Source organism: Panulirus ornatus, chromosome 55 (genome assembly GCF_036320965.1).
Source record: "Panulirus ornatus isolate Po-2019 chromosome 55, ASM3632096v1, whole genome shotgun sequence".
Classification (NCBI taxonomy): Eukaryota; Metazoa; Arthropoda; class Malacostraca; order Decapoda; family Palinuridae; genus Panulirus; species Panulirus ornatus.
Window position 1 is genome coordinate 24,143,032 of NC_092278.1, and position 24,462 is coordinate 24,167,493.

The 24,462-nt window shown below is 37.4% G+C and overlaps 1 protein-coding gene across 21 annotated transcripts in view; it reads right to left on the bottom strand.

Annotated features, from left to right (window-relative positions):
- The window catches only part of Fak (protein tyrosine kinase 2 Fak), a 216,925-nt gene that overhangs the window by 14,657 nt on the left and 177,806 nt on the right, over nt 1-24,462 (bottom strand). For 12 of the 21 annotated variants that reach the window (XM_071693201.1, XM_071693199.1, XM_071693202.1 and 9 more), the window contains 7 exons: nt 18,629-18,760; nt 17,710-17,892; nt 13,742-13,958; nt 10,512-10,702; nt 9,671-9,875; nt 8,444-8,523; nt 6,205-6,806 (listed from right to left, as the gene is read on the bottom strand). In XM_071693201.1, the coding sequence (XP_071549302.1) occupies nt 6,205-6,806; nt 8,444-8,523; nt 9,671-9,875; nt 10,512-10,702; nt 13,742-13,958; nt 17,710-17,892; nt 18,629-18,760 (1,610 nt within the window). The remainder of the gene's footprint in view (nt 1-6,204; nt 6,807-8,443; nt 8,524-9,670; nt 9,876-10,511; nt 10,703-13,741; nt 13,959-17,709; nt 17,893-18,628; nt 18,761-24,462) is intronic. The other 9 variants (XM_071693206.1, XM_071693208.1, XM_071693207.1 and 6 more) reach the window with 1 other exon arrangement.

Genomic DNA, 24,462 nt, shown 5'->3' on the forward strand with positions numbered 1-24,462 from the left:
ATATATATATATATATATATATATATATATATATATATATATATATATATATATATATATTTTCTTTCTTTCAAACTATTCGCCATTTCCCGCGTTAGCGAGGTAGCGTTAAGAACAGAGAACTGGGCCTTTGAGGGAACATCCTCACCTGGCCCCCTTCTCTGTTCCTTCTTTTGGAAAATTGAAAAAATATATATATATATATATATATATATATATATATATATATATATATATATATATATATATATATATATTCTTTCTTTTAAACTATTCGCCATTTCCCGCGTTAGCGAGGTAGCGTTAAGAACAGTGGACTGGGCCTTTTCTGGAATATCCTCACCTGGCCCCCTCTGTTCCTTCTTTTGGAAAATTAAAAAAAAAGAGAGGGGAGGATTTCCAGCCCCCCGCTCCCTAATTCCTAAGTATAACCAACTAATCCTTTACAACAGAGTAAGTTCCTAAAACATGATATCACATTTTTGATACATCCCATCGATGGGAAAATCAAAATGTTGAATCTGATGGTTCTAAAGGACACACACAGCTTGTGGTCTCGTTTTAATAAAAACTAAAAAATAATCTTTTGGTAGCTCTGATGTACCGTACCTCTCAACAATCTGCAGAAGTCACTACTGCAAATGATGAAGCAGTGATTAAGGCGAAAGAAAATAATGGCCTTGATAAATACCTAACAAGTGATCCAATTTCCCATGCTTCCTTTCTTTTTTTTTCAGCAATCAGCATATATATATATATATATATATATATATATATATATTTTCTTTTTTCTTTCTAACTATTCGCCATTTCCCACGTTAGCGAGGTAGCGTTAAGAACAGAGAACTGGGCCTTTGAGGGAATATCCTCACCTGGCCCCCTTCTCTGTTCCTTCTTTTGGAAAATAAAAAAAAAAAAAAAATAATGAGAGGGGAGGATTTCCAGCCCCCCCGCTCACTCCACTTTTAGTCGCCTTCTACGACACGCAGGGAATACGTGGGAAGTATTCTTTCTCCCCTATCCCCATTATACTTAACCACTGTATCCTGCATTAGTGAGGTAGCGCAAAGAAACAGATGAAAGAATGGCCCAACCCACCCACATACACGTGCATATACATAAACACCCACACACGCACATATACACCTATACATTTTAATGTATACATACATATTCATACAGACATATATATATATACACGTACATATTCATACTTGCAGCCTTCATTCATTCCTGTTGCCACCCTGCCATACATGAAATAGCCCCCCCCAACCCGCAAGTGCATGAAGTACCGCAAGGAAAAGACAAAAAAGGCCACATTCGTTTACATTCAGTCTTTAGCTGTCACGTGTAATGCACCCAAACCACAGCTCCCTTTCCACATTCAGGCCCCACAAAACTTTCCATGGTATACCCCATTGACAGCGCATCCACCCCAGTATACAATATTGTTCCAATTCACTCTATTCCTTGCATGCCTTTCACCCTCCAGTATGTTCAGGCCCTGATTGCTCTAAATCTTTTTCACTCCATCCTTCTAACTCCAATTTGGTCTCCAGCTTCTCCTCATTCCCTCTACCTCTGACACATATGTCCTCTTTGTCAATCTTTCCTCACTCATTCTCTCCTTGTGACCAAACCATTTCAACACACCCTCTTCTGCTCTCTCAACCACACACTTTTTATTACCACACATCTCTTACCCTTTCATTACAGACATATACATACACATACATGTGTATACTAGATCATGCGCACCACTATGACCTCTTGCAACATATGAATACATATATAAACATGTATATATTCATATTTCGCTGCCTTCATCCATTCCCTGTGTTACCCTATCTCACAAGAAACAGCATCACCACCCCATGTCAGTGAGGTAGCACCAGGAGACAGATGAAGAAACACCACATCCACTCACCTCCATACACAAGCTGTCATATATACATTCATATAGCAGTGTCTACTGAGAGAGATGAGTTATATCAATTACGTTAGTACCCAAGTTCAAATCTGAGCACTGTCAGTACAGTTTCTGAGAGTTATAGTTATTGAAAATATTGGTGCATTATAAAGTAAACTGCCTACGTATCTAAAAAAACAACAGTTACTTTCTTTGAAAATAAACTTTTGGTACAACTGAATACAATGAGTCATTTATCAGATAAGAGAAGGGAGAATAGTAAATAAGTATAATAGTGCAAAGATATGTCTGTAAAGGTCTCTTTTGAATAAGAGTTATCAAAGATTAATGAATATGTGTATAAAATGCAATGAAAAATATCAAAATGAAAAATCAAAATACAGTATAACAAACTTAAAAAAAGTTTACTTACGACAGCGTGTTCATGCCATGTGATACAGTCGCCTGCTTGAGTTAACAAACTGGGGTTTCTGGGTTCTTTTAATGTGGCAGAGAAGAGGACTTTTCTGATACCAGACCAGTGTGTTATAGAGCAATTTATGACTTTGCTTCATTTTTTAACTATCTTTTAGTCAATGCACCCACAAATCATTCTCCACGAAGAGTGAAAAAGCTTCAAGAGAGAGAAACTGCATCACCTGTTTACAGTTTGCAGTATATAAATTATGAAATGAGTTAATTACAAACACACCTATATTTTTTTTAATACTTAATGGGTGTGAGGTAGCAAAACACCCATATGTATATTATTTTTTATACTATTTATTCTGTTTCTGTCTCCCCTGTTAGCGAGGTAGCACAAGGAAACAGACGAAAGAATGGCCCAACCCACCCACATACACATGTATATACATAAACATCCACACACTCACATGTACATACCAATACATTTCAACATATACATTCATATACATACACAGACATATACATATATACACATGTACATATTCATACATGCTGCCTTCATCCATTTCCGCTGCCACCCCGCCACACATGAAATGGTACTCCCGCGTGCGCGTGAGGTAGCACTAGGATAAGACAACAAAGGCCACATTCGTTCACACTCAGTCTCTAGCTGTCATGTGTAATGCACCAAAACCACAGCTCCCTTTCCACATCCAGGCCCCACAAAACTTTCCATGGTTAACCCCATACGCTTCACGTGCCCTGGTTCAATCCACTGACAGTACGTCCACCCCAGTATACCACATCGTTCCAATTCACTCTATTCCTTGCACGCCTTTCAACCTCCAGTATGTTCAGGCCCCGATCGCTCAAAATCTCTTTCACTCCATCCTTTCACCTCCAATTTGATCTCCTACTGCTCCTCATTCCCTCCACCTCTGACACATATATCCTCTTTGTCAATCTTTCCTCACTCATTCTCTCCACATAGCTAAACCATTTCAATACACTCTCTTCTGCTCTCTCAACCACACTCTTTTTTATTACCACACATCTCTCTTACCCTTTCATTATTTACTCGATCAAACCACCTCATACCACATACTGTCCTCAAACATTTCATTTCTAACACATCCACCCTCCTCCGCACAACCCTATGTATAGCCCATGCCTCACAACCACTATTCCTCCAAACATACCCATTTCTGCTTTCTGAGATAACATTCTCGCCTTCCACACATTCTTCAATGCTCCCAGAACCTTCGCCCCCTCCCCCACCCTATGACTCACTTCCACTTCCATGGTTCCATCCGCTGCCAAATCCACTAGCAGATATCTAAAACACTTAACTTCTTCCAGTTTTTCTCCATTCAAACTTACCTCCCAACTGACTTGTCCCTCAACCCTACTGAACCTAATAACCTTGCTTTTATTCACATTTACTCTCAGCTTTCCTCTTTCACACACTTTATCACTCAATCAACAGCTTCTGTAGTTTCTAACCTGAATCAGCCACCAGCGCTGTATCATCAGCGAACAACAACTGACTCACTTCCCAAGCCCTCTCATCCTTAACAGACTGCATACTTGCCCCTCTCTCCAAAACTCTTGCTTTCACCTTGCTAATCACCCCATCCACAAACAAATTAAAGAACTATTAAGATATCATGCACCCCTGCCACAAACCAACATTCAATAGGAACCAATCACTTTCCTCTCTTCCTACTCGTACACATGCCCTACATCCTCGATAAAAACTTTTCACTGCTTCTAGCGATTTGCCTCCCACACCATATACTCAATACCTTCCACAGAGCATCTCTATCAACTCTATCATATGCCTTCTCCAGATCCATAAATACTACATACAAATCCATTTGTTTTTCTAAGTATTTCTCACATGCATTCTTCAAAGCAAAAACCTGATCCACATATCCTCTACCACTTCTGAAACCACACTGCTCTTCCCCAATTTGATGCTCTGTACATGCCTTCACCCTCTCAATCAATACCCTCCCATGTAATTTCCCAGGAATACTCAACAAACTCATACCTCTGTAATTTGAAGTCACCTTTATTCCCTTTGCCTTTGTACAATGGCACTATGCATGCATTTTGCCAATCCTCAGGCACTTCACCATGAACCATACATACAATGAATATCCTCACCAACCAGTCAACAACACAGTCACCCCCTTTTTTAATAAATTGCACTGCAATACCATCCAAACCCACCGCCTTGCCAACTTTCATCTTCTGCAAAGCTTTCACTACCTCTTCTCTGTTTACCAAACCATTCACTCTGACCCTCTCACTTTGCACACCACCTCGACCAAAACCCCCTATATCTTCTAATACATTCAACAAACCTTCAAAATACTCACTCCATCTTCTCACATCACCACTACTTGTCATTACCTCCCCATTAGCCCCCTTCACTGATGTTCCCATAGATATGCAAGTGTGTGTGTGTGTTTGTTACCTCCTTCTCGAGGTTACACAAGTGAAAAGTTACTGGACTCCATCTTCTCAAGGTTACACAAGTGAAAAGACACCTTTGGTGAGGCTGTGCCTCTGAGAGTACAGTCTCATCAAAGAATGTCTCACTCCAAAGGAGTCTACATTTCCCCATCTCTTGAAAAATCACAGCCTTGGGCTGCATGAGCCTTTAGAAATGTCCTGGGATATACCAGGATTCTTTCACAGAAATGAGTCCTTGTGTAATTATTAACAAATAAAAAATTATAATAAAAAGAGTTCCCCTCTTAAAGAAATGTTTCTTAATGATTACATATGTTGAAGTAATCTAATATAAACCCAAATCAATTAAGTTTCAATCAAATGATCCTATGATTTTTTGATGGGCCATGTTACTATCAAACAACTCAGATTATGAGATATTATATATGGTAGCATATTAAATTAAGACTTCAAGTGTAAAAACTGACAACCTTTTTCATATTAAAAGTTTTCCATTCAAAAACTGAAAAGGATCCCAACAGTAACATTGGTCTGGGTAATCTATGACAGATATATGTAAGCATAAACCCCATTAAAAAAGTTGATGACTTAAGAAAACTGATATTGGTTTTCTTTGTTAAATACAATAATCTAGTAACTTATAATGAACTTATTTGGATTTCTTAATTTTTTTTTTTTTTTTTTTTCAAACTATTCGCCATTTCCCGCATCAGCGAGGTAGCGTTAAGAACAGAGGACTGGGCCTTTACCTGACCCAATTCTCTGTTCCTTGTTTTGGAAAAAAAAAAACCAGTACCACATACCACTGGAATTTTTTCACTAGTCCTCCATCTAGCATAAAATAGTGAATGAGCTGGATGTTCCTGCCCTTTCCCAACTGCGAAAGTGTAAATGGGAAGGCAATTAACAATAATATATAGACAGATCGATAAAAAAGAATCTGCCACTAGTGTTAGATATTAGCACATGGTGATACTTTAAGATGTAAGTTTAACATAAGATCATGGGTGGATAATGACCTAGTAACTGATATCTGAGCCTATGAATAAGTAGAGATTATCAGTTTATCAAACTGATAATTTTATACTTTTAACATAATGAATATTCCAGCTTCCATATTACATATGATCTTTTTCAGCTCATTATCTCACTGGTATTCTTCCTGAACCTTTAGTTCTGTTCATTTACCTTGATTTCTAATCAAAGAATAGTGCAAAATTGAAGTTCTGTGCGTACGGAGAACTAGTTGTGGGTGACGTGACAGCATTTTTGCCTCTTGCCTACCCTACCCCCATGCTAACACCATACATGCTGGCGCTATGGTGGCTCTAAGATCGTGCAGTATCAGCATCATCATCGTGCCTCCACCAACTTTACAGCAACCCAACCTTGATAAGTGTAGATGGAGGTGAGAAGGGCACCGGTGATGCAGAACCAGAGCCCCCAGAACTGGCTCCACCCCAGCCTCCCCCTGCCGCTGCCGATGCCCCACGTTCTAATGTACCCCCCCGACCACCACGACGTCTGCTGGATGCTCCCATTGGGGAACCTAATGGAGAATGAGGAGCAGACAAGGTGGAGTGAGGAGAGTTGTGACCACCACTACTGTGATGAGATGGAATGGAATGGGATGATTGAGGGTGTGATAACGTTGAGAAGGGGGAGTGTGGATTGGACTGTGATGTGGTGACAGCAGGGGGAGAACGTGGTGTTGATACGAAGTCGACGGGCAGGGTATTAAGGACAGAGGCTGGGGAGATATAGGAGCCAGGAGCGTTGGCGGCCCTGTTGTGGTTGTCTCGCATCAGCTGACTGAGCACCTCGGGGGTCTGGGCGACGATGTAGGTGGTCGGACCACTGCTACTGACCTGCGATGGGGCGTAGAGTGGCGGTGATCCAAGACCAGAAGTTTGAGGAGGTGATGAAGTGTGTCCTCGACTGCTAGACATCACTGGTACACGGGATGGCTTTGGTGGAGGCTCATCAGAACCTGAAATTTGTTTTTATTAATGCACTATTCTTTGGTCACAAAAGTGCAAGTGTACAAGATCACAAGAGTTCAGTGTGTCAAGATAACATGGTCCAAAAATGCTATCCGAAAAGGATGTCTGTACATAATAGGCTTCAAATCACTAAACTATGACTAAAGTACTATACAGCTCCCTAGTCCTAACACCCATTCAAACAAAAGATATTTCTTCCAGATTTTATTGATAAGTCGCAGAGGCTATCATATCAAAAACAATACTGTAATAAAAGATTTATAAAAGATGAGATGAATGAGGACATAAAAGTGATAAACATGCAAATGTAAACACAAACACATACACACATAATCATCATTATCACTGCATGCAACCCTATGAGTACAATAAGGTGAGCCCTTTTTGGACAGGAAGGTCCTTAACAAAACTCTAATCCTCTCTGATAATGATACATCCTCATCAAAGGGAACTTCCTGAATGAAGTGTAAGCACTTATAGGTGAAGGCTAGAAACACACACACACCTACACATACAGAAAGTTCAAGAGATGTGGTCCCACCGATGAAGAACTTCTGCCTGTAATGTGCATACAGGCAATTACATATGCATACAAAGATGCATACCTGCATACACACACACACACACATATATGTATCAAAAGATATGGGAGCTGACAAGGACAATGAAAGATGGGGTGAAGAAGTACAATGAATATCTGGAAGAGTAAGAATATGTTTTAGAGGAGGTAAATAATGACAGAAAAACAAGAAAACAAATGGGAATGTCAGTGAAGAGAGCAGGTAACTGGTAAAGATATGAAAAAGAGATGGAGTGGGTATTCCAAAGGACTATGAACATTGTTCATCACAGACCAGCTCTTCACAGGCATAAGATGTCTCAAAAATGAAAAGAATTTTTGAAGCAAAAGGCTTTAGCCTGAGATATCTTAGTCTTAAATGTTGGTTAAATGTGCCAACATCAACATTAAAAAGCTTATTCTTCAAGCCACAGTCACAACGCAGTTTGAATTTCGATCTGAAGCTCACTTGAGGCCTTGTGAACATTAATAAAATGGGTTCTGAAAAACTGCAATCTCTCAAGGTTTTGGAAGTCATAAAACCTTTCTTAGAATTCATCTTTCAACCTATATATTTTGACATCTGTATCATGTCATGGTTTTAAGGTCGTCTGGTTTTCCCAAAGATGAAGCTTAATCTCAAAGGCATAAATGCAGTCGTAAAGTTCTGTTACCAAACTGCTGCACATCTCCATCATTTTGATGAGGCAACTCAGCTCTTTATCATATCCACCACAAAACCAGAGATCTTGAAGCCATAAAACTAAGATCCCTTCATTATCCTGCAGTCCATCTTGAACAAGGACGGAGAGAGGCAAAAATGCATATGGTATAAGTATGTCTTGCAACATCATAAACCATTCAAGTATAGCTAGAGTCCCTTAGTGTTAAACATATATCCATGCAGAACTGCCTGATGTTCAGCAGTCACCCAATGGACAACTACTGAAGACTGCTATCACACTAATATCTGCCAGCCTTCTACTTCCACAGTAATAAGGTTTATAAGATAAGGCAAGGACCCATAGTCTGCTCTTGCTTAAAACTATATCCTGAAATACTTACCCCATGACATGCCCTGTACACGACGATTTTCTCGTCGCATTGTCTCTTGCTGCTGCATTCTCTCTTCGCGCAGAATCTCACTAAAATAAAGAAATAGTTATGTAATACCTCGAAGAGATGAAATAAAGCAAAGCCTCAGCCTACAGTGCAACTGGGCGGCCTATAAAGAAGTTCCTCAGCAGTACACTTCATACAATCTCCTAAAACTAGTCCATCTCACAAATAATTTCCAATAAGTAAGATAAAACCACGAGAGATGTTTCATAGAACACTTGTGCTGTTTGCAGTGCAACATATTTATTGTGAGTGAAATAAGAATGGGTGAAAATACTGTTTAGAAAATATTACATACATCTGTATTGATTTCTGTGACCACAGGTAGTTTTCTTTAAGTTACAAGCTATGTTAAATTCCAGGTTAAAACTTTAATCATAAGGCACAAAAAATTGGAGAAATATGAGCTTGTGATGTCATTCCTCCTAAATTCTAAAATTCTATAAGGAACATACTGCCCTACCAATACCTAGATTAATCAAGTCATTGTAAGATTTACAAGTTAAGTTTACAATTCTGCAAAGAAATGCTCACCACAGCACTCAAAAAAAATCTTTACATATTAAAAGTGTGATGACATTCTTTTTACTTTACAAATGGTTTAAAAGCATATGACACAGAAATGCTAATCCAGAGGTAACCTTACCTACTAGAGAGAGTATCAGACTATGCACCGGAGAGTCTGTCTAGTTTTATCTAAACTGTTTTGATACAAAATAAAGTAGGGGATCTGTTCAATGGATGTCAAATGCACAAAGGTCACAGTGATCATTCAAAGAAATCTAAACTGGAATTTTTACATGATACAGTTTCCTTTTTCCACAATATTCAAAAACAGCACATTGGTATCTGTACAAGTTACCTCTACAAATGCTTCTATACCACAAAATATCAACAATGTGCAAAGCTTACAATATCAAAGACTTCTCTTGCTGGTCTGGCTTCTGACCATCATAAGTTGCTTGATTTAGTTTTCTTCTAATAGTCCAACAGCTCATTAATAAAGTCAGTCCTTATATTTCATGGCTACTGTAAAAGTTTCCAGCACTATTTTCCCCTACAAATAATATATACATTTTATATCACATGTAAAACATCCCATGGTTGAAACCAGAGTTGTACCCTTACAAATCAAATACTTTATCTTTTTTAACTAAGGATATTTTAACATACCTTAAAACTTCCTTGATTTCCTTAAATGAAGGGCGCTTAGAGGGTTCATAGGTCCAGCAGAGTGACATGAGGGAGTACAGACGAGGAGGACAATTAGTGGGAAGAGCTAAGCGTTCCCCATTATCAATTCGTTTGATAACATCGTTGTTCTTGATCCCTTGAAATGGTTTAATCCCAAGCATCAAAATTTCCCACATACATACACCTGAAATATAAGTTTTGCATGAAAACTTCACTGTATATAATTTAGGAAGATTCATTTGGGATGTGAATACCTGGTGAGCTTCTGATGATGGATGGGCTTTGATAATTTCCAAATGAATTGGGTAACCCTTGCCTTTCTGCTACAGAATCCAGGCAAGCAAAATTGATCCTCACAAAAGAAATATGTGTGTAATTATCTTTCTCAAGTACATGAAAAAAAGTTATCATAATACAGTATAGCTGCCAGTGATGTTCAACCCTTAACCCTCTTAGTGTTATTTGTACATGTTCATCATTTCCCACAGAAGCGAGGTAATGTCAAGAACTGATGACAGTTTTAGAGGGAAAAATCCTCATTTGGTTTCTTGCTCTGTTCTTTCTTTTGGAAATTAATACAAGACGAGGATTTCCAGCCATCCGCTCCCGTCCCTCTATGTCACCTTCAACGACAAGCAGGGAATACATAGGCAGTACTCTATCTCCTCTTTCCCAGGGATGGCAAATTCCACACCATTATCCACACCTTCCCAAGCATATAAGCACTAGCAGCAACTTCCCAACCAGTCGTACCTAACAACTCCCTATATATCTATGTCTCATTAGTAATTTAAAGATCCAAATATCATGAGCAACTTACCAAACATCCAGACATCACTAGCACTAGTAAATCTTCTGAAGTTTATGCTCTCAGGTGCCATCCACTTGATTGGAAGTTTCCCTTTGCTTGCCTTGTAATAACTCTGCTCCTCAACCCATCGAGACAAGCCAAAATCTGCTAGTTTAACACAATCATGTGCATAAACTAAAACATTTCTGGCTGCAATGTCCCTGCAGAAAAGAGATGTCTTAAAACGCTTTCCTTTTAATTTTCAGAGGGTGAGTAATAAAAACAAAGATTATGCTTCATCAGGTAAGATACAAAAAGCATCTTGTTTTCCCTTAAATACCAACATTTCTACAGATACTTTTTATAAAACTAGTAAATTCAACTCAATGTGCTACTTGATCAATCTACAGAACAGATATGATATTCAGAAAGACGTCACTGATAGGAGTCACATATGGATCTTAATAATAACAACAAAAGGTGAAGTGCATGCTGTAACCACATGAAATCCCAAGGCATAATAAAAGATGATATATTATGAGGTTTAAACATTCAAATTAACTCCAAAAGTAGATCTGTAATTTCAGTTATTTTCTCTTTCTTACTCTGTTTAGACATCTTTACATTACTTTTTATTCATACATGGAAGACCATGTGTAAAATACCTAATTTCTTTTTTTCTATTCATACTTGTTCACCATTCCCTGAAATTGTGAAGAAGTGCCAGTAACAAAGAAAGTCTCATTTACTCATATTCATTCTCTAGTCGTAATGTGTAATACAACAAAACAAAAGCCCCTTACCCACAACCATGTCCCTTTTACCTTCCCATTGTTTCCCCCAGCAGCTTATGCCTTGTTCAGTCCAATGACAGCACATCTACCCTGCATACCACACGGCTTCATTGTACTGTATCCTACATACACCTTTCACCCTCCTAAATATCCAGTCCTTGAGCACTCAAAATCTTTTTCACTTCATCCTGCCAATTCGAATCTGGTCTCACCCTTCTCCTTGTCCCTTCCACTTCTGAACTCTTTGTCAACTTCTAACTCATGCTCTTCATATATCTATACCATTTAAGCATGTTCTTTTCAGCTCTCTCAACAATACTCTCTTCATTACCACAACTCTCACTTACCCTTTTAATACTTACTTGATCAACCCATCTCTTCCACATATCATCCTCAAACATTTCAATTTCAACATATGCACCCTTCTTACATTTTCATCTATAGCCCATGCTTTGCATCATACAACATGCCACAGGCATAGCCAGAAGTCTTCATCAAAGCCAGGGGGAAAAAAGTACTCTGTAGTATTTCTGAGGTGACAAACCTGCTTTATAAAAATGAAGCAGGTCATAGCAAGACTTTTGGAAAGAGGGGCAAGTATGCAGTCTGTTGTGGATGAGAGAGCTTGGGAAGTGAGTCAGTTGTTGTTCACTGATGATACAGCACTGGTAGCTGATTCGGGTGAGAAACTGCAGAAGCTGGTGACTGAGTTTGGTAAAGTGTGTGAAAGAAGAAAACTGAGAGTAAATGTGAATAAAAGCAAGGTTATTAGGTACAGTAGGGTTGAGGGACAAGTCAACTAGGAGGTAAGTTTGAACGGAGAAAAACTGGAGGAAGTGAAGTGTTTCAGATATCTGGGGGTGGATTTGGCAGAGGATGGAACCATGGAAGTGGAAGTGAGTCACAGGGTGGGGGAGCGGTGAAAGTTCTGGAAGCGTTGAAAAATGTGTGGAAGTTGAGAACGTTATCTTAGAAAGCAAAAATGGGTATGTTTGAAGGAATAGTGGTTCCAACAATGTTATATGGTTGCCAGGCGTGGGCTATAGATAGAGTTGTGCATGGGAGGGTGGATGTGCTGGAAATGAGATGTTTGAGGACAATATGTGGTGTGACGTGGTTTGATCAAGTAAGTAATGAAAGGGTAAGAGAGATGTGTAGTAATAAAAAGGGTGTGGTTGAGAGAGCAGAAGAGGGTGTTTTGAAATGGTTTGGTCACATAGAGAGAGTGAGTAAGGAAAGATTGACAAAGAGGATATATGTGTCAGAGGTGGAAGGAACGAGGAGAAGTGAGAGACCAAATTGGAGGTGGAAAGATGGAGTGAAAAAGATTTTGAGTGATCGGGGCCTGGACATGCAGGAGGGTGAAAGGTGTGCAAGGAATAGAGTGAATTGGAACGATGTGGTATACCGGGGTCGACGTGCTGTTAATGGATTGAACCAGGGCATGTGAAGCGTCTGGGGTAAACCATGGAAAGTTGTGTGGGGCCTGGATGTGGAAAGGGAGCTGTGGTTTCGGTGCATTATACATGACAGCTAGAGACTGAGTGTGAATGAATGTGGCCTTTGCTGTCTTACCTAGAGCTACCTTGCGCACATGCGGGGGAGGGGGTTTTCATTTCATGTGTGGTGGGGTGGCGACGGGAATTAATAAGGGTAGACAGTATGAATTATGTACATGTGTATATATGTATATGTCTGTGTGTGTATATATATATGTATACATTGAGATGTATAGGTATGCATATGTGCGTGTGTGGATGTGTATGTATATACATGTGTATGTGGGTGGGTTGGGCCATTCTTTCATATGTTTCCTTGCGCTACCTCGCTAACGCGGGAGACAGCAACAAAGTATAATAAATTTATAAAGGTCATAGCTGTTACAAAACCTTTGATTCACAATGAGAAAAAGAATGGTACAAAGAGTTAGAAGATATGAAAAAATTACTGGATAGATGTTTTGTGCACTGTGCATGTTGGGAAACATTACTATTTGCCTGGCAGTTCAGTTTTAATGAGAGACGTTACAATGAACTATCCTGATAATGGTGTTTGATAATCCAAGACACCACTTAATCAATCCAAGGTTGGATTGACGATACTTTCTCAGGCGACTGCTGTTTACAACCTCCCACCAATAATTAAAGGGGTTATACTCAAATCTACTAATACGATGGTACTCACAGTACTAAAATACAAAGTGTTGCAAACTAACAGTATATTTTTTTCATTTTTGCCCTTTATCACTTGCATTACAATACAACTACATTACACAGAATAAAGTACCCGACATAAAAACTAAATCCCATTGAAATGACAAACTTGATTAAAGTATATCATATGCTAGAATTAAGTGCAATAATATAACCAAAAAAAAAAAAGTGTACAAACACTAACTTACCTGTGCTTCAAAAAACCATACTAAACCTAAAAGATTCCTTTAGCCCTACTCTTTTGAGTACATACCTATGAACAAACTTTTTGCTTTCAAGGTAGGAGAGAGCAGTGGAGAGCTGGAAGGCATACAAGACAAGAGTGGCTAAGTTAAGGCGGTCCTTGTTACTCTGAAGGTAAGCTCGCATCTCTCCATGCCGTGCAAGTTCCATCACAATCCAAATAGGTGACCCCGAGCATATACCAATAAGCTTTATGATGTGTGGGTGGTCAAACTGCTGCATAATATCTGGAAAGTCAATAAATAGTCTTAATGAACTTTCTCATCAACATAAATTAACTTTTACAAAGTGGAATGAGAATGATCTGAAAAAAAGATTTAAAATGACTGATAAATCTAAAGCCTTACTTACATGAAAGTCAAGAAAAATTTATAGCAAAGGACATATACCTCAGTGAAGTCAAGACTACAGACTATACTTTGTATTAAAATATTACTGTTATGCAATCTCCCATTCAACAGGGATGACTACATAAAATCTTTAACGTAAAATTTACAGAATACCCTCACTCTTAACTTTGTGTCATTCCCTTATATCTGTCCTCTCCATCTCTGACTCTCCTCACAGCTGCTTCCCTGTCTCACATATTTTCACCAATGAACTATTCCCTTTCCAACTCATACCAACATCATTACAGCTTTCTTCTTTCACACATATTCCCCTTAGAACTGCTTTCCACTCCAATTCCTTCATACCTTATCTCTTACACATATACTCATGAAAAATCCTCCCTCAGCCCAAACACACACTCCCAACAGAATGCTGTCCTCTTACAAACTCACATAAATGCTCCTCTCACACAAATACGAAATGTTTCTTTCAGAAATTCCCCTAATAAATGTTTCACTTAAAAATAAATTGTACTTTCCCCTATTATGCTTTCCTTTAACACACAATTTCCTCATAACTGTTGACATTTAACATATACTCTCCTCATAACTTTCCCTTTAAAACATACTCTCCTAACAGATTCCCTCTAATACATACTTTCCTTATAACTGCTTTCCTTTAACACAGACACTATTTTCTTAACTGCTTTGTTTTAATACATACTCCCCTTATAACTGCATTCCTTTATCACTCTCCCCATAGCTGCCCCCCTTTACCACATACAAAACAGCTTTTCTTGACACATACTATCTTCACAGATGCTTCATTAAAACAAATCTTCCTCATAAATGCTTCCTGTAAACATTTAATCTCCTCATAACAGCTCCCTTTTAATATACAATCTCATAACTGCTTCTCTTACCATATAACTCTCCTAACAAATGCTTCCTTTTAACACCTCCTTTTTCACCTTATCAATCTACAGTTAGCTCTCCATCTGGTGAAACCACTATTTGTGGCACCTTATTTTCCTCTAACTATACTTTGAATTAATCCAATTCTAGTCTTCCATAGAATTTATGCCATTTCCCATATATTCCACACACACAAGTTCTCTGAAGTTCTCTTTCAGCTACAGGTGGACATGGAGTATGGACTGGATGGAAAGTACCGGAGGGAAAGAAATAGGTGAAGAATGTGCAGGATGGTGTACATAGGGAAAGAATGTAAGGACAGGGGTAAGTGTAGACTACTTTGCTGTGGTCACCCCCTAGGTGGGAGTTCCCACAGGGAATGAACAACAGATATAGATATATAAGTTTAACTCTTTGTCTTTTATATGAATTTGCTTCTGAAAATGCATACCAATGCTCATTTGCTTATTTCATCTAAAAATCACTGTTTTCCCTTCTTTTGAAATCATGCTTTGGTTCAGTCCATCCCTTAAAAAGGAATTGCTTCTAACCCTTCCAACCATCAACCAATCACTCTCACTTCTACTAGCTCCAGTCATCAAAAAACTCCTAAACTCTTACTTGCTTAAACACTTAAAATCATATTCCTCTCTTTCACATCACCAGTACAGCTTCCTTGGTGCATGATCAACATATGACATTTGCACTAATGTGACCCAGCTTTGGTCCTCTTTCCTTACGAATATTATTGACCCAGACTTGATCCTTCTCCCTTAATGATTCTCTTGAATCTTTGCCATAAACCTCAACATCTCCAAGCATTTGACAGTTCCCTACCATATCTTTAATTTTCCACTCCAGCTACTCCCCTTCACCCCATATCACAAAAGAAAGATGCAATCCAATAAAACTGACATTAAAAGGACTTGACAATCAACTTTCTTTATGAAAGAATTATGATTAAAGGATATGTATTAAGGAGAAATGTGAAGAATTGTATTTGTTTATCAAAGAATATGTTTAGGCTTCTTGGCTAAGGAGGTTGCCTTGGACCTACCTATCACCCTCTGCTTAAATTTGTCAAGCCATTGTACTTTCTAGCTTAATTCTGACTAGCCTCTGCCATGTGATCTTTAATCTAAATATCACTGAGATATTTTGTTTATGCATATTTAGAAAAATAAATTCATAAGAAACAGCTGACTCTAATTCATTTCACTGACCATCACTTGTATAACAGCTATTGTTGCTCACCTTTTCATGAATCATTAAAAAAGTAAACCTTTAATGAATAGCAGCTACTGACCATTGTCAATGACCACCATTTGTTAAATGGGCTATTGTTGCAACTGTTACTGGGGAAGCCTTTTTCTTTTCAAATCTCATCTCTACTAACTGGGAAAATAAAAGTTAAATACTTTAATTAATTTGACTTTACAGATTAATCATTCACAGTTTATCTTTTACAAGACTACTGAGCCTCTGACACATTGTAAAACAAAAGTAATTGTTTAATAACCATCCAAAACTAAAATCAATCTGGTCATTCCCTTACCAGCATGATATGACCAAAGTTCAATTTCTCATAATATACTGTTAACATGATTTTCCTATTGACTTCTAAAACTTTGAATTATCAAGTTCAGGTCATCAGCCAGCAATCTTAATATAACTACTCATGTGATACACCTATGGGGTCAGGATAGGAACCCAAGACTGACTTTTTCTTGACATACTTCACAATGTGGATGGATGGATACACACAACTTATTTTTGAAATATTAAACAAAAGATGACAGATAAACAAAAACACACGGTATAGATGCATTCTGTTTCCAAGGCCACCTTCTGTATCTCTAAGACCAGTGGGTGAATAAATACTGGAAATGTGAAAGGCATAAATATTTGTAGTAAGTAAACAAAAACTGGAAATCTGAAATGCATACATATTTTTAGAAAAGACCTATCAAAGGTAATTCTACACTTCATATCTGTGGTGAATTTTCAGTGTAAAAAGTTCTATCTGAAGGAACTTTCTATGCAACAAGTTCCTACCGCATACAGGGGGTTAGCTTTGGATGTACTATGGATAAATTGGTGAACTGGACCCTTAAATGCATAGTGTCATGCTATGGGGTACTTAGTGCATGAGAAAGAGGTGAGAGTATGGTTCTGATGTTATCCAAGATAATTTTCATTATGAACCAGTAAACAAGGAGCAGACAAGTAGATCAGATGGGAAAGATGCAACAAAGAGCTTACTGATCATAAAGCTTCTTTCTGTCACCAAAACTTGGTTGCAATCAGGAAGTCTTTCTACACGATACAATTCTGTCTAACAATCTCTCCCATCTCTAACACATGTTATAAGGTCAACCTATAATGAATTTTCCATAAGTTATTCTATTTGTGGTGAATATCTAATGCAATAAATCTATCAGTGATGAAGTTATTTCTTCAGTGCCATGAACTCAACACAATATCAGCTAAACTTAGAAGCAATCAATCATTTGATGTTTTTGAAAAGTTGTGCAACACCATAAGTGGATAAATCTGCACCAAAATCCAATAAGAAAAAAAGAAGCAATATTTGTGACTACTGTATGGTAGGCAATCAGTGATAAGGTTTAATATGATGCTACATATATGAAATGCAAATTCGATGGGCAGAAATTTAATAAACCAGCATAAACAATGCCAAAGCAGTTACCTTAAGGAATAAAATAAAACTTACATGCTTCCTCTAGGAACTTCTCTGCCATGGTGCCTTCTGACTCCACCTTGCAGGTCTTGATGGCTACTGGGATGGTGGAGCCATCCCGTGCATAGTACACTCCTGTGTGAACATCACCAAACTGGCCCTCTCCTATAATTTCTTTGACATCTATGGTTGATCTGTCTAGTTCATAGTCTTTGGCTGTGGAAATGATAATTAAATGATATTACAAATTCTCAATTCCACATAAAATATAACATAATGAATAAAAATGGTGCCATGGGTCTCCTTGACAAATCAATTTAGCATGCTAAATGAAAAGGTAAAGAGTACTATAAAAGTGTGTAGGACCATGTTTCACTTTAAAATGGGCATGAGTTGAGAACGTGTCGGTGATGTTCACAGGCTGTGATATATGTGAATGATGTTAAGAGAATATCTGTACTTGATCAACCTAAACAAACTAGGAATGGAGTAAAGATATTAAATACTCCGACAAAAAGATTCATGTGTAGATCCAGGACTGTTAAATAAATACGGAATGTGAAAAACTTTTGTACTGTGAAAATACATATGAAAGAACAATTACAAGAGCAGAAATAGAAACCAACTTGAGAAAATGCCTGAATACTGAATCAATGACGATATGGCTTATCAAGCTTCAGACATAGAAACATGAAAGGCTGAGACATGGAATATGACTTGGAATAATGGAAGGATAAAGAAGTAATGAAGGTAACTATAAGCATGAATAAATACATGATCTTATTTCGAGAAATACAAAGGAAAACTATGAATAAAAAGTGGGAAAAAGTGAAGGAAGAAAAATACAATCAATGCATATAAGTGAAGTCAAAAGAAAATTTCTACTTCAAAATGAATTTGATGAATGATAATTCAAATCTCCTTATTCTGTAATCAACACTTTGTCACTTACTTGCTGGTGTAGAATAGTCACCCTCATCATCAACAATTTCTGCATAGTCTTCAGAGCCACCACCTCCTCTTTTGGACTCTCCCCCAGTTTCTGAACTGTGGCGTGAGCTGCTGCTTCCTGACCCACTCACTTCTGTTATAAAATGTTAATCATTTAAATTCCATAAATTTCATCACTTCAAAATTGGAATCCCATTTCTGCTAATGATTTTCTAAAGCTTTTGAAGATTATATTACAATTTCCTTTAAATTTATGTTGCATTATAATTACACAGTGTGCAATGACAGAAAAGCTATTCATCAAACTAACAATGATACATGAAAAATAAATTATGTTGATTTGGACTAAGAAGACTTTCCTGAGTCAACAATGCTATAGTAAATTCTCTTTCTAATTGTTTCCCACCTTCAGTGGGAGTTATCCTCAGCAAGAAAAATTCCTTGATGTTAAACCAAACTAATAGAAGACTGAACAGCTCTCTACATCCCACAGTGATATGCTAAAAGCCCCCTATGGCACATCCCTTGGCTTGTGAATATTAGCCATTTCAGGGAGTTCTATGCAGAGCCTCCTCTATATTTCATATTCTTACCACATTTCCATAACCATTCTTTTAAAAAATTCATTAATTCTTTTCTTTCAAAAAATTCCCTAATTCTTTTCTCAGTTTTCCTCTTCGTCTATTCATCCTTTACATAGGTACAATCTTGGTAGTCAATGCCATCTATTCTGATCACAAGTGTATAAATCTTGGTATCCCCTCATTTGCTGTAACAACTACCCACTTTGTCAAAAGGCAATTGTTTTTTCCTCTGCTCTGTGAACTCCCCAAACCCAAGATCCACCTCACAAAATACACTCTCTTCACCACTATGTGGTGATAAACTCATTTTTCATATGTACTTAACAGGATGAGCAACAAATCTGTACTTCTGTATTGTGCTGTTCACAAACTAAATTTTTAACTTTTAAATCAAAATATCAATTACATTTTTCATCCATATACTTAGAAAAGCCATGACTTACTACCACCATGTAAAACAATCTTGGAATATTTCTGATTATTCATTCCCATGTACATCCACTTCAAAGGCACTTCCTAAATTTGTAGCCCTAAATTTTCAAATCACCAACGGCTGGGAAAGAACTGGCTTCAAATTCTAAGGCTGGTCTACTAGCAATAAACACAACAATGAGTGGGTGGAAAGTGCATGTAATCTTCAAGCTTCCCCAGTTGAAATGAACTAATCTTACCACACAAGACTGATTTCTTGTAAGGAAAGGAGCTTGATGGACACAATTAATCAAAGAGAAATAAGTGCATGCACTTAGAGGTGAGATACTACTTCTATTGCTAATGTTTCCAAAATCTTTCAATCTAAAATAGATAGCTAGACAACAGGGAACTGAACAAAAGTGAGCTACAGAGAAGTAGCAAGTAACAGTCAACTTAATCATTAGGAAAATATATTTCTAAACTAAATACACAGTTTGGAGGATGAAGTTTAGTGGCAGTTTTGTCAGTAGGGCTTTAATTGCTTGCAAACAAGATTCCCTATTATCTATTTTGAACAATGACATTTTACAAACTTACCATCCAAGAATATATACTGGCTGTAAAAAAAAAAAAAAAAAAAAAAAAAAAAAAAATAATAATAATAATGATAATAATAAAAAATCACCAGGAAAGAGGAGCAAGATATTTCAGAATTAACCCTTTTTGTAATAAAGCTGGCTCTTAAGAAATCAAGATATAGCTGCTCAGATGTCTCACTCAACACTCACCTTGTCATCCAAGCACACAACTGTTAACAACATGAAAATTCATTGCTGAGTTTATGATTAGCAAATCTGTGCAAAAATAAAAGTATCCTATGGCATATTGCCTTTATGGAGGCATAGAATTTTCATCTTCAGGTCTTGAAACAACACCATGTCAAGTTTCACAGTCTGTTTGATGCCTGACCATCTTTAAGTGCTACTGAAAACAACCTCATTAGTAGATCCTTAAAACTAACCATAAAGGTTAAGCATTGATGTAAGTAAGATACTGATGTGCAGTCCTCTAGACAATTATGAATCTTTTAACAGAAATAACATTTAAGAGCAGATCACAAAATCAAGTCACTGAGATGCCAGTCAGGCCACGGGTGACAATCAACTTAAGTCCAAGGAATTTAACACAATGATCAATATCTGTGGGAAACTGAGTGGGCAGAATAATGATACAGTAAAGAAACATGAATAAGAGTATTATCTACACTGCATGATTACTAATTCAAATGCACACCCACATACAGCAAAATAGGGATAGGGAGAAAAAATCAAACAAACAAGACCTTAGTCCATAAATGATAACTATCTCTTTACTGAAAAATGAATCACTCACCTATCCTAACTGCAACCAAATAAGATGTAATGTAACAAGCATGGATGAAAAAAAGGATAATAACATTACCAATGGATTACACTATTTGATGAGAGTCACAGCCTAAGATCCTATATGGATAATTTAGTAGAATATAACAAATACAAATAGTCACAATCTCTTATAAAGACAATACAATAAATACAACAAACACACTGAAAATGTAACACCAATTTACTGTAACACACTACATAAATGTGAAATCAAGTAAAATCTTTGTAAAAGGTACACAATGCAAAAGTGTTTATCTACCAATCTAAGGTGACTAAGTTAAGAGTTCAATGGCTACCAGCATGTTGGAAATATGCTGAATAGTGTGTAATAGTTTAACTGAATGTCACTTACATCAAATAAGCAAACTGAATATTAATTAGTTCTGAGGTGAGTAACAATGCTGATTGTAAGCCTAGCCTAGCTGGAATGGTTAGTTCCCCGCTTGTTTTTATCGCATGAATTTCCTAGTACTAACAAAAGCCTTTAGTACTGGTATGATGCCAATGAGACCTAGCTCAATGAAGACTCATTCATAGATCAACATCATAAAGTAGTTGTTGAAATGTTGATAGCAGTGCAACTCATGTGGTGAGATATGGAGCACAGTGGCAACAGAGATGATAACAGGACAATGACAGCAGTGAAGTTGACATCAGCTGGCTGCAGTTGGGAGGTGTGTTAGGTAACATCGATGAGCTTGGTGTGAGGCAATGATGCGCATGGGATAATGTAAATGAGCTACAAGCAGATTGTTTCATAATGCACCAGGGATGGCATTAATGACTGAAGCAAAGCAGCATGGTTGGCCATCTACAGTCAAGCTATGCCTCCAACAATGCTCACCTACAGAACCTGGCTATGCCTCTAAAAGCACTCAATGGCAGCACCCACCCAGCTTGTCCTCCAACAATGTTGCTCTTCAGTTTCCAGGTATGCTTCCAGCAGAAATCCTACAACATCTGGTTATGCCACCAAAAGCACTCAACTGCAGCACCCAGCCTGTGCTCCTACAGCACCTGGCTATGCCTGCAACAGTGCTCATCTACAGTGCCCAGATATGCCTCCAGCAACTTTCAACTGCAGCGTTTGGCTATGCCCTATAAATCATTCCTGCTGTGACTTGTTTACATTTGTGGGCCAAGACAAGCTGTATAAGAATCCTGGAGAGAAATTGTCACACCAATAAGTAAGTGTGAGAAGTGTCACAGGATTTATTCTTATTGGGTCCACTCACAGTTATGACATTGAGGTAATTTGGTGAGCTAGGACCACATCTATGAAACAATTATCCACTGTCTAGCACTCTATACAAGTAATTCTTTTGTGAACATTTTTCTCTTTAACAACTGTCAAATATTTAGTTACCACACTTGCACAGTCACTACTTATTGTAACTCATAACTTATCCATGAACACCTTTTAACAGTTACAATGTATTTCATCACTACACTTTTATACTGATCAGTCACACTAATCTTGTAAGCCACAAGTTATATCTTTAGCTACTGTCACATGCTTAAGGGATTATACTTGTGTAACAATTATCATCCTTAACTACTAGGATATCAGTGAATTTTTTAAGTTGACCACAATTGCTCTTTAATTATATTTGCTATCTGATACTCACATCTAATTACTGTTACCAGAGAACACCATTCACCTGTTCTGTGAAAAGGTGATAAACTTTCACTACAACAGTGACCTTAATGCTGCTGTATGTGACTTTATTTTGCTTTACAGTTAATCATTCAATTAATGGCATTCATTTTTTGATTTGTAGCAATATTCTGTACACCTGTGCCATGAGGATTGCTGCATCTATGAGGACACTTCCTGGCTGGGCTTTCCACAGCCACCCCTCTAACCTTGGGATTTGTGTGTGTGTGATGTCAATGTACTTTAAATCTTGTGTGTGTGTGATGTCAATGTACTTTAAATCTTGTGTGTATGCACATAATCCTCGTTACAATGGACTTGTTATTGAATAAACATTTTCGCTCATTATCCTTAGCCCATGTCTGCTCATATATAAGAACACCTGACTGTTCTTAACTACTAAAGAAATTCACAAATGATTTTGTCACAAGTTTCCTCAGTGCCTACATGGCAACTGTTCTGAGACCTCCCTAGTCTCTTAATCATCTTTCAGACCCAATGCAGGTTCCAGCAACTAACATCTGATTGTAAATATTTTCAGCCCAATTTTTGGCAGATTCTTTACATAGAGGAACCTGTAAAACTAAGGTCACATGTTGAGTGATGTGATGATAATGGCATATTTGGTATTCAACAGGCATCAACCACATACACAAATAAAGTGTATCTGAAAAAATTAGCAATCAATTGTACAATTCTCTACTTTATTGGTGATAATACTGAAATACTTGGAAAGAAATCCTCAATTCAGTTACATAATTTCAAGTGGGTAATATTATATAAGTGAAAAGCAATAAATACAAATTTATATGAAACTTCAAAATGTACAGGACTATGTACACTTTTGTGTGTATGTACCTATATCAAGTCAAACATCAGGAGTGCACACCATAAATGTGATTTTTTTTCCTTATGCATGTAAATCTTCATATAGCATGTTCCTGAAGAATCTTTCTATAAAAATCTGTTTTCAGACAATGTGTACCCCTAAAGAATTTTCTTTCTTAAAAATCTGTTTTCAGACAATGTATACCCCTAACGAATTTTCTTTCTCACTCAATGTTTTCATTTAATGTATATTCCTAAATAATTTTCTTTTCAATATAATATCTTCAGACAATGCTTTCCTTCCCTAAAACCTTTTTCTTTTCATTATCAGGCAGCATACTTCCAAATCTTGACACTTTACCTTTACTTCTAGTTTTTCACTTTAATATCTGTTTCTCACTCTTCATGGTCACTTACATTTTGCTCTTCTCTCATGAACTCATCTCTTTCACACTTCACCTTCAACTCCAGCTCACAAGTCAGATTCCAGTAAAACCTCCCACTTTGTTTTCCATGCAGTTAACTTTGTTTAAATCATTCACCAGTAAAAGTGTTACCATGAGCATTAGGTATAGAGCTCTGACTAAAGACCTAACCTCCTGATTTGAAGTTCAGATGGTTCATAAACAATGATCTTCCTCAGATATCTAAATTCAAAGGGATCACAGATACATCTGTAATAAGTTCAATAACAAAGCACCTCATGAGCACTGAAAGATATACATATGAAATTACCATACAGGTTCATGCAATAAGTGATTAGTCCATGTTCATCAAGGGCAACATGAAATTGAGAAAAAAGTGAGAGATGTAAATTAAGATAATTTAGAGAAACTAGCAAACACAAAATGCTATACATGTCCAGCATCTTATGAACCTGAGAAAAGAAGGTGCTATCAAGCAGTTGACTGCTAAAGTACACTCATGC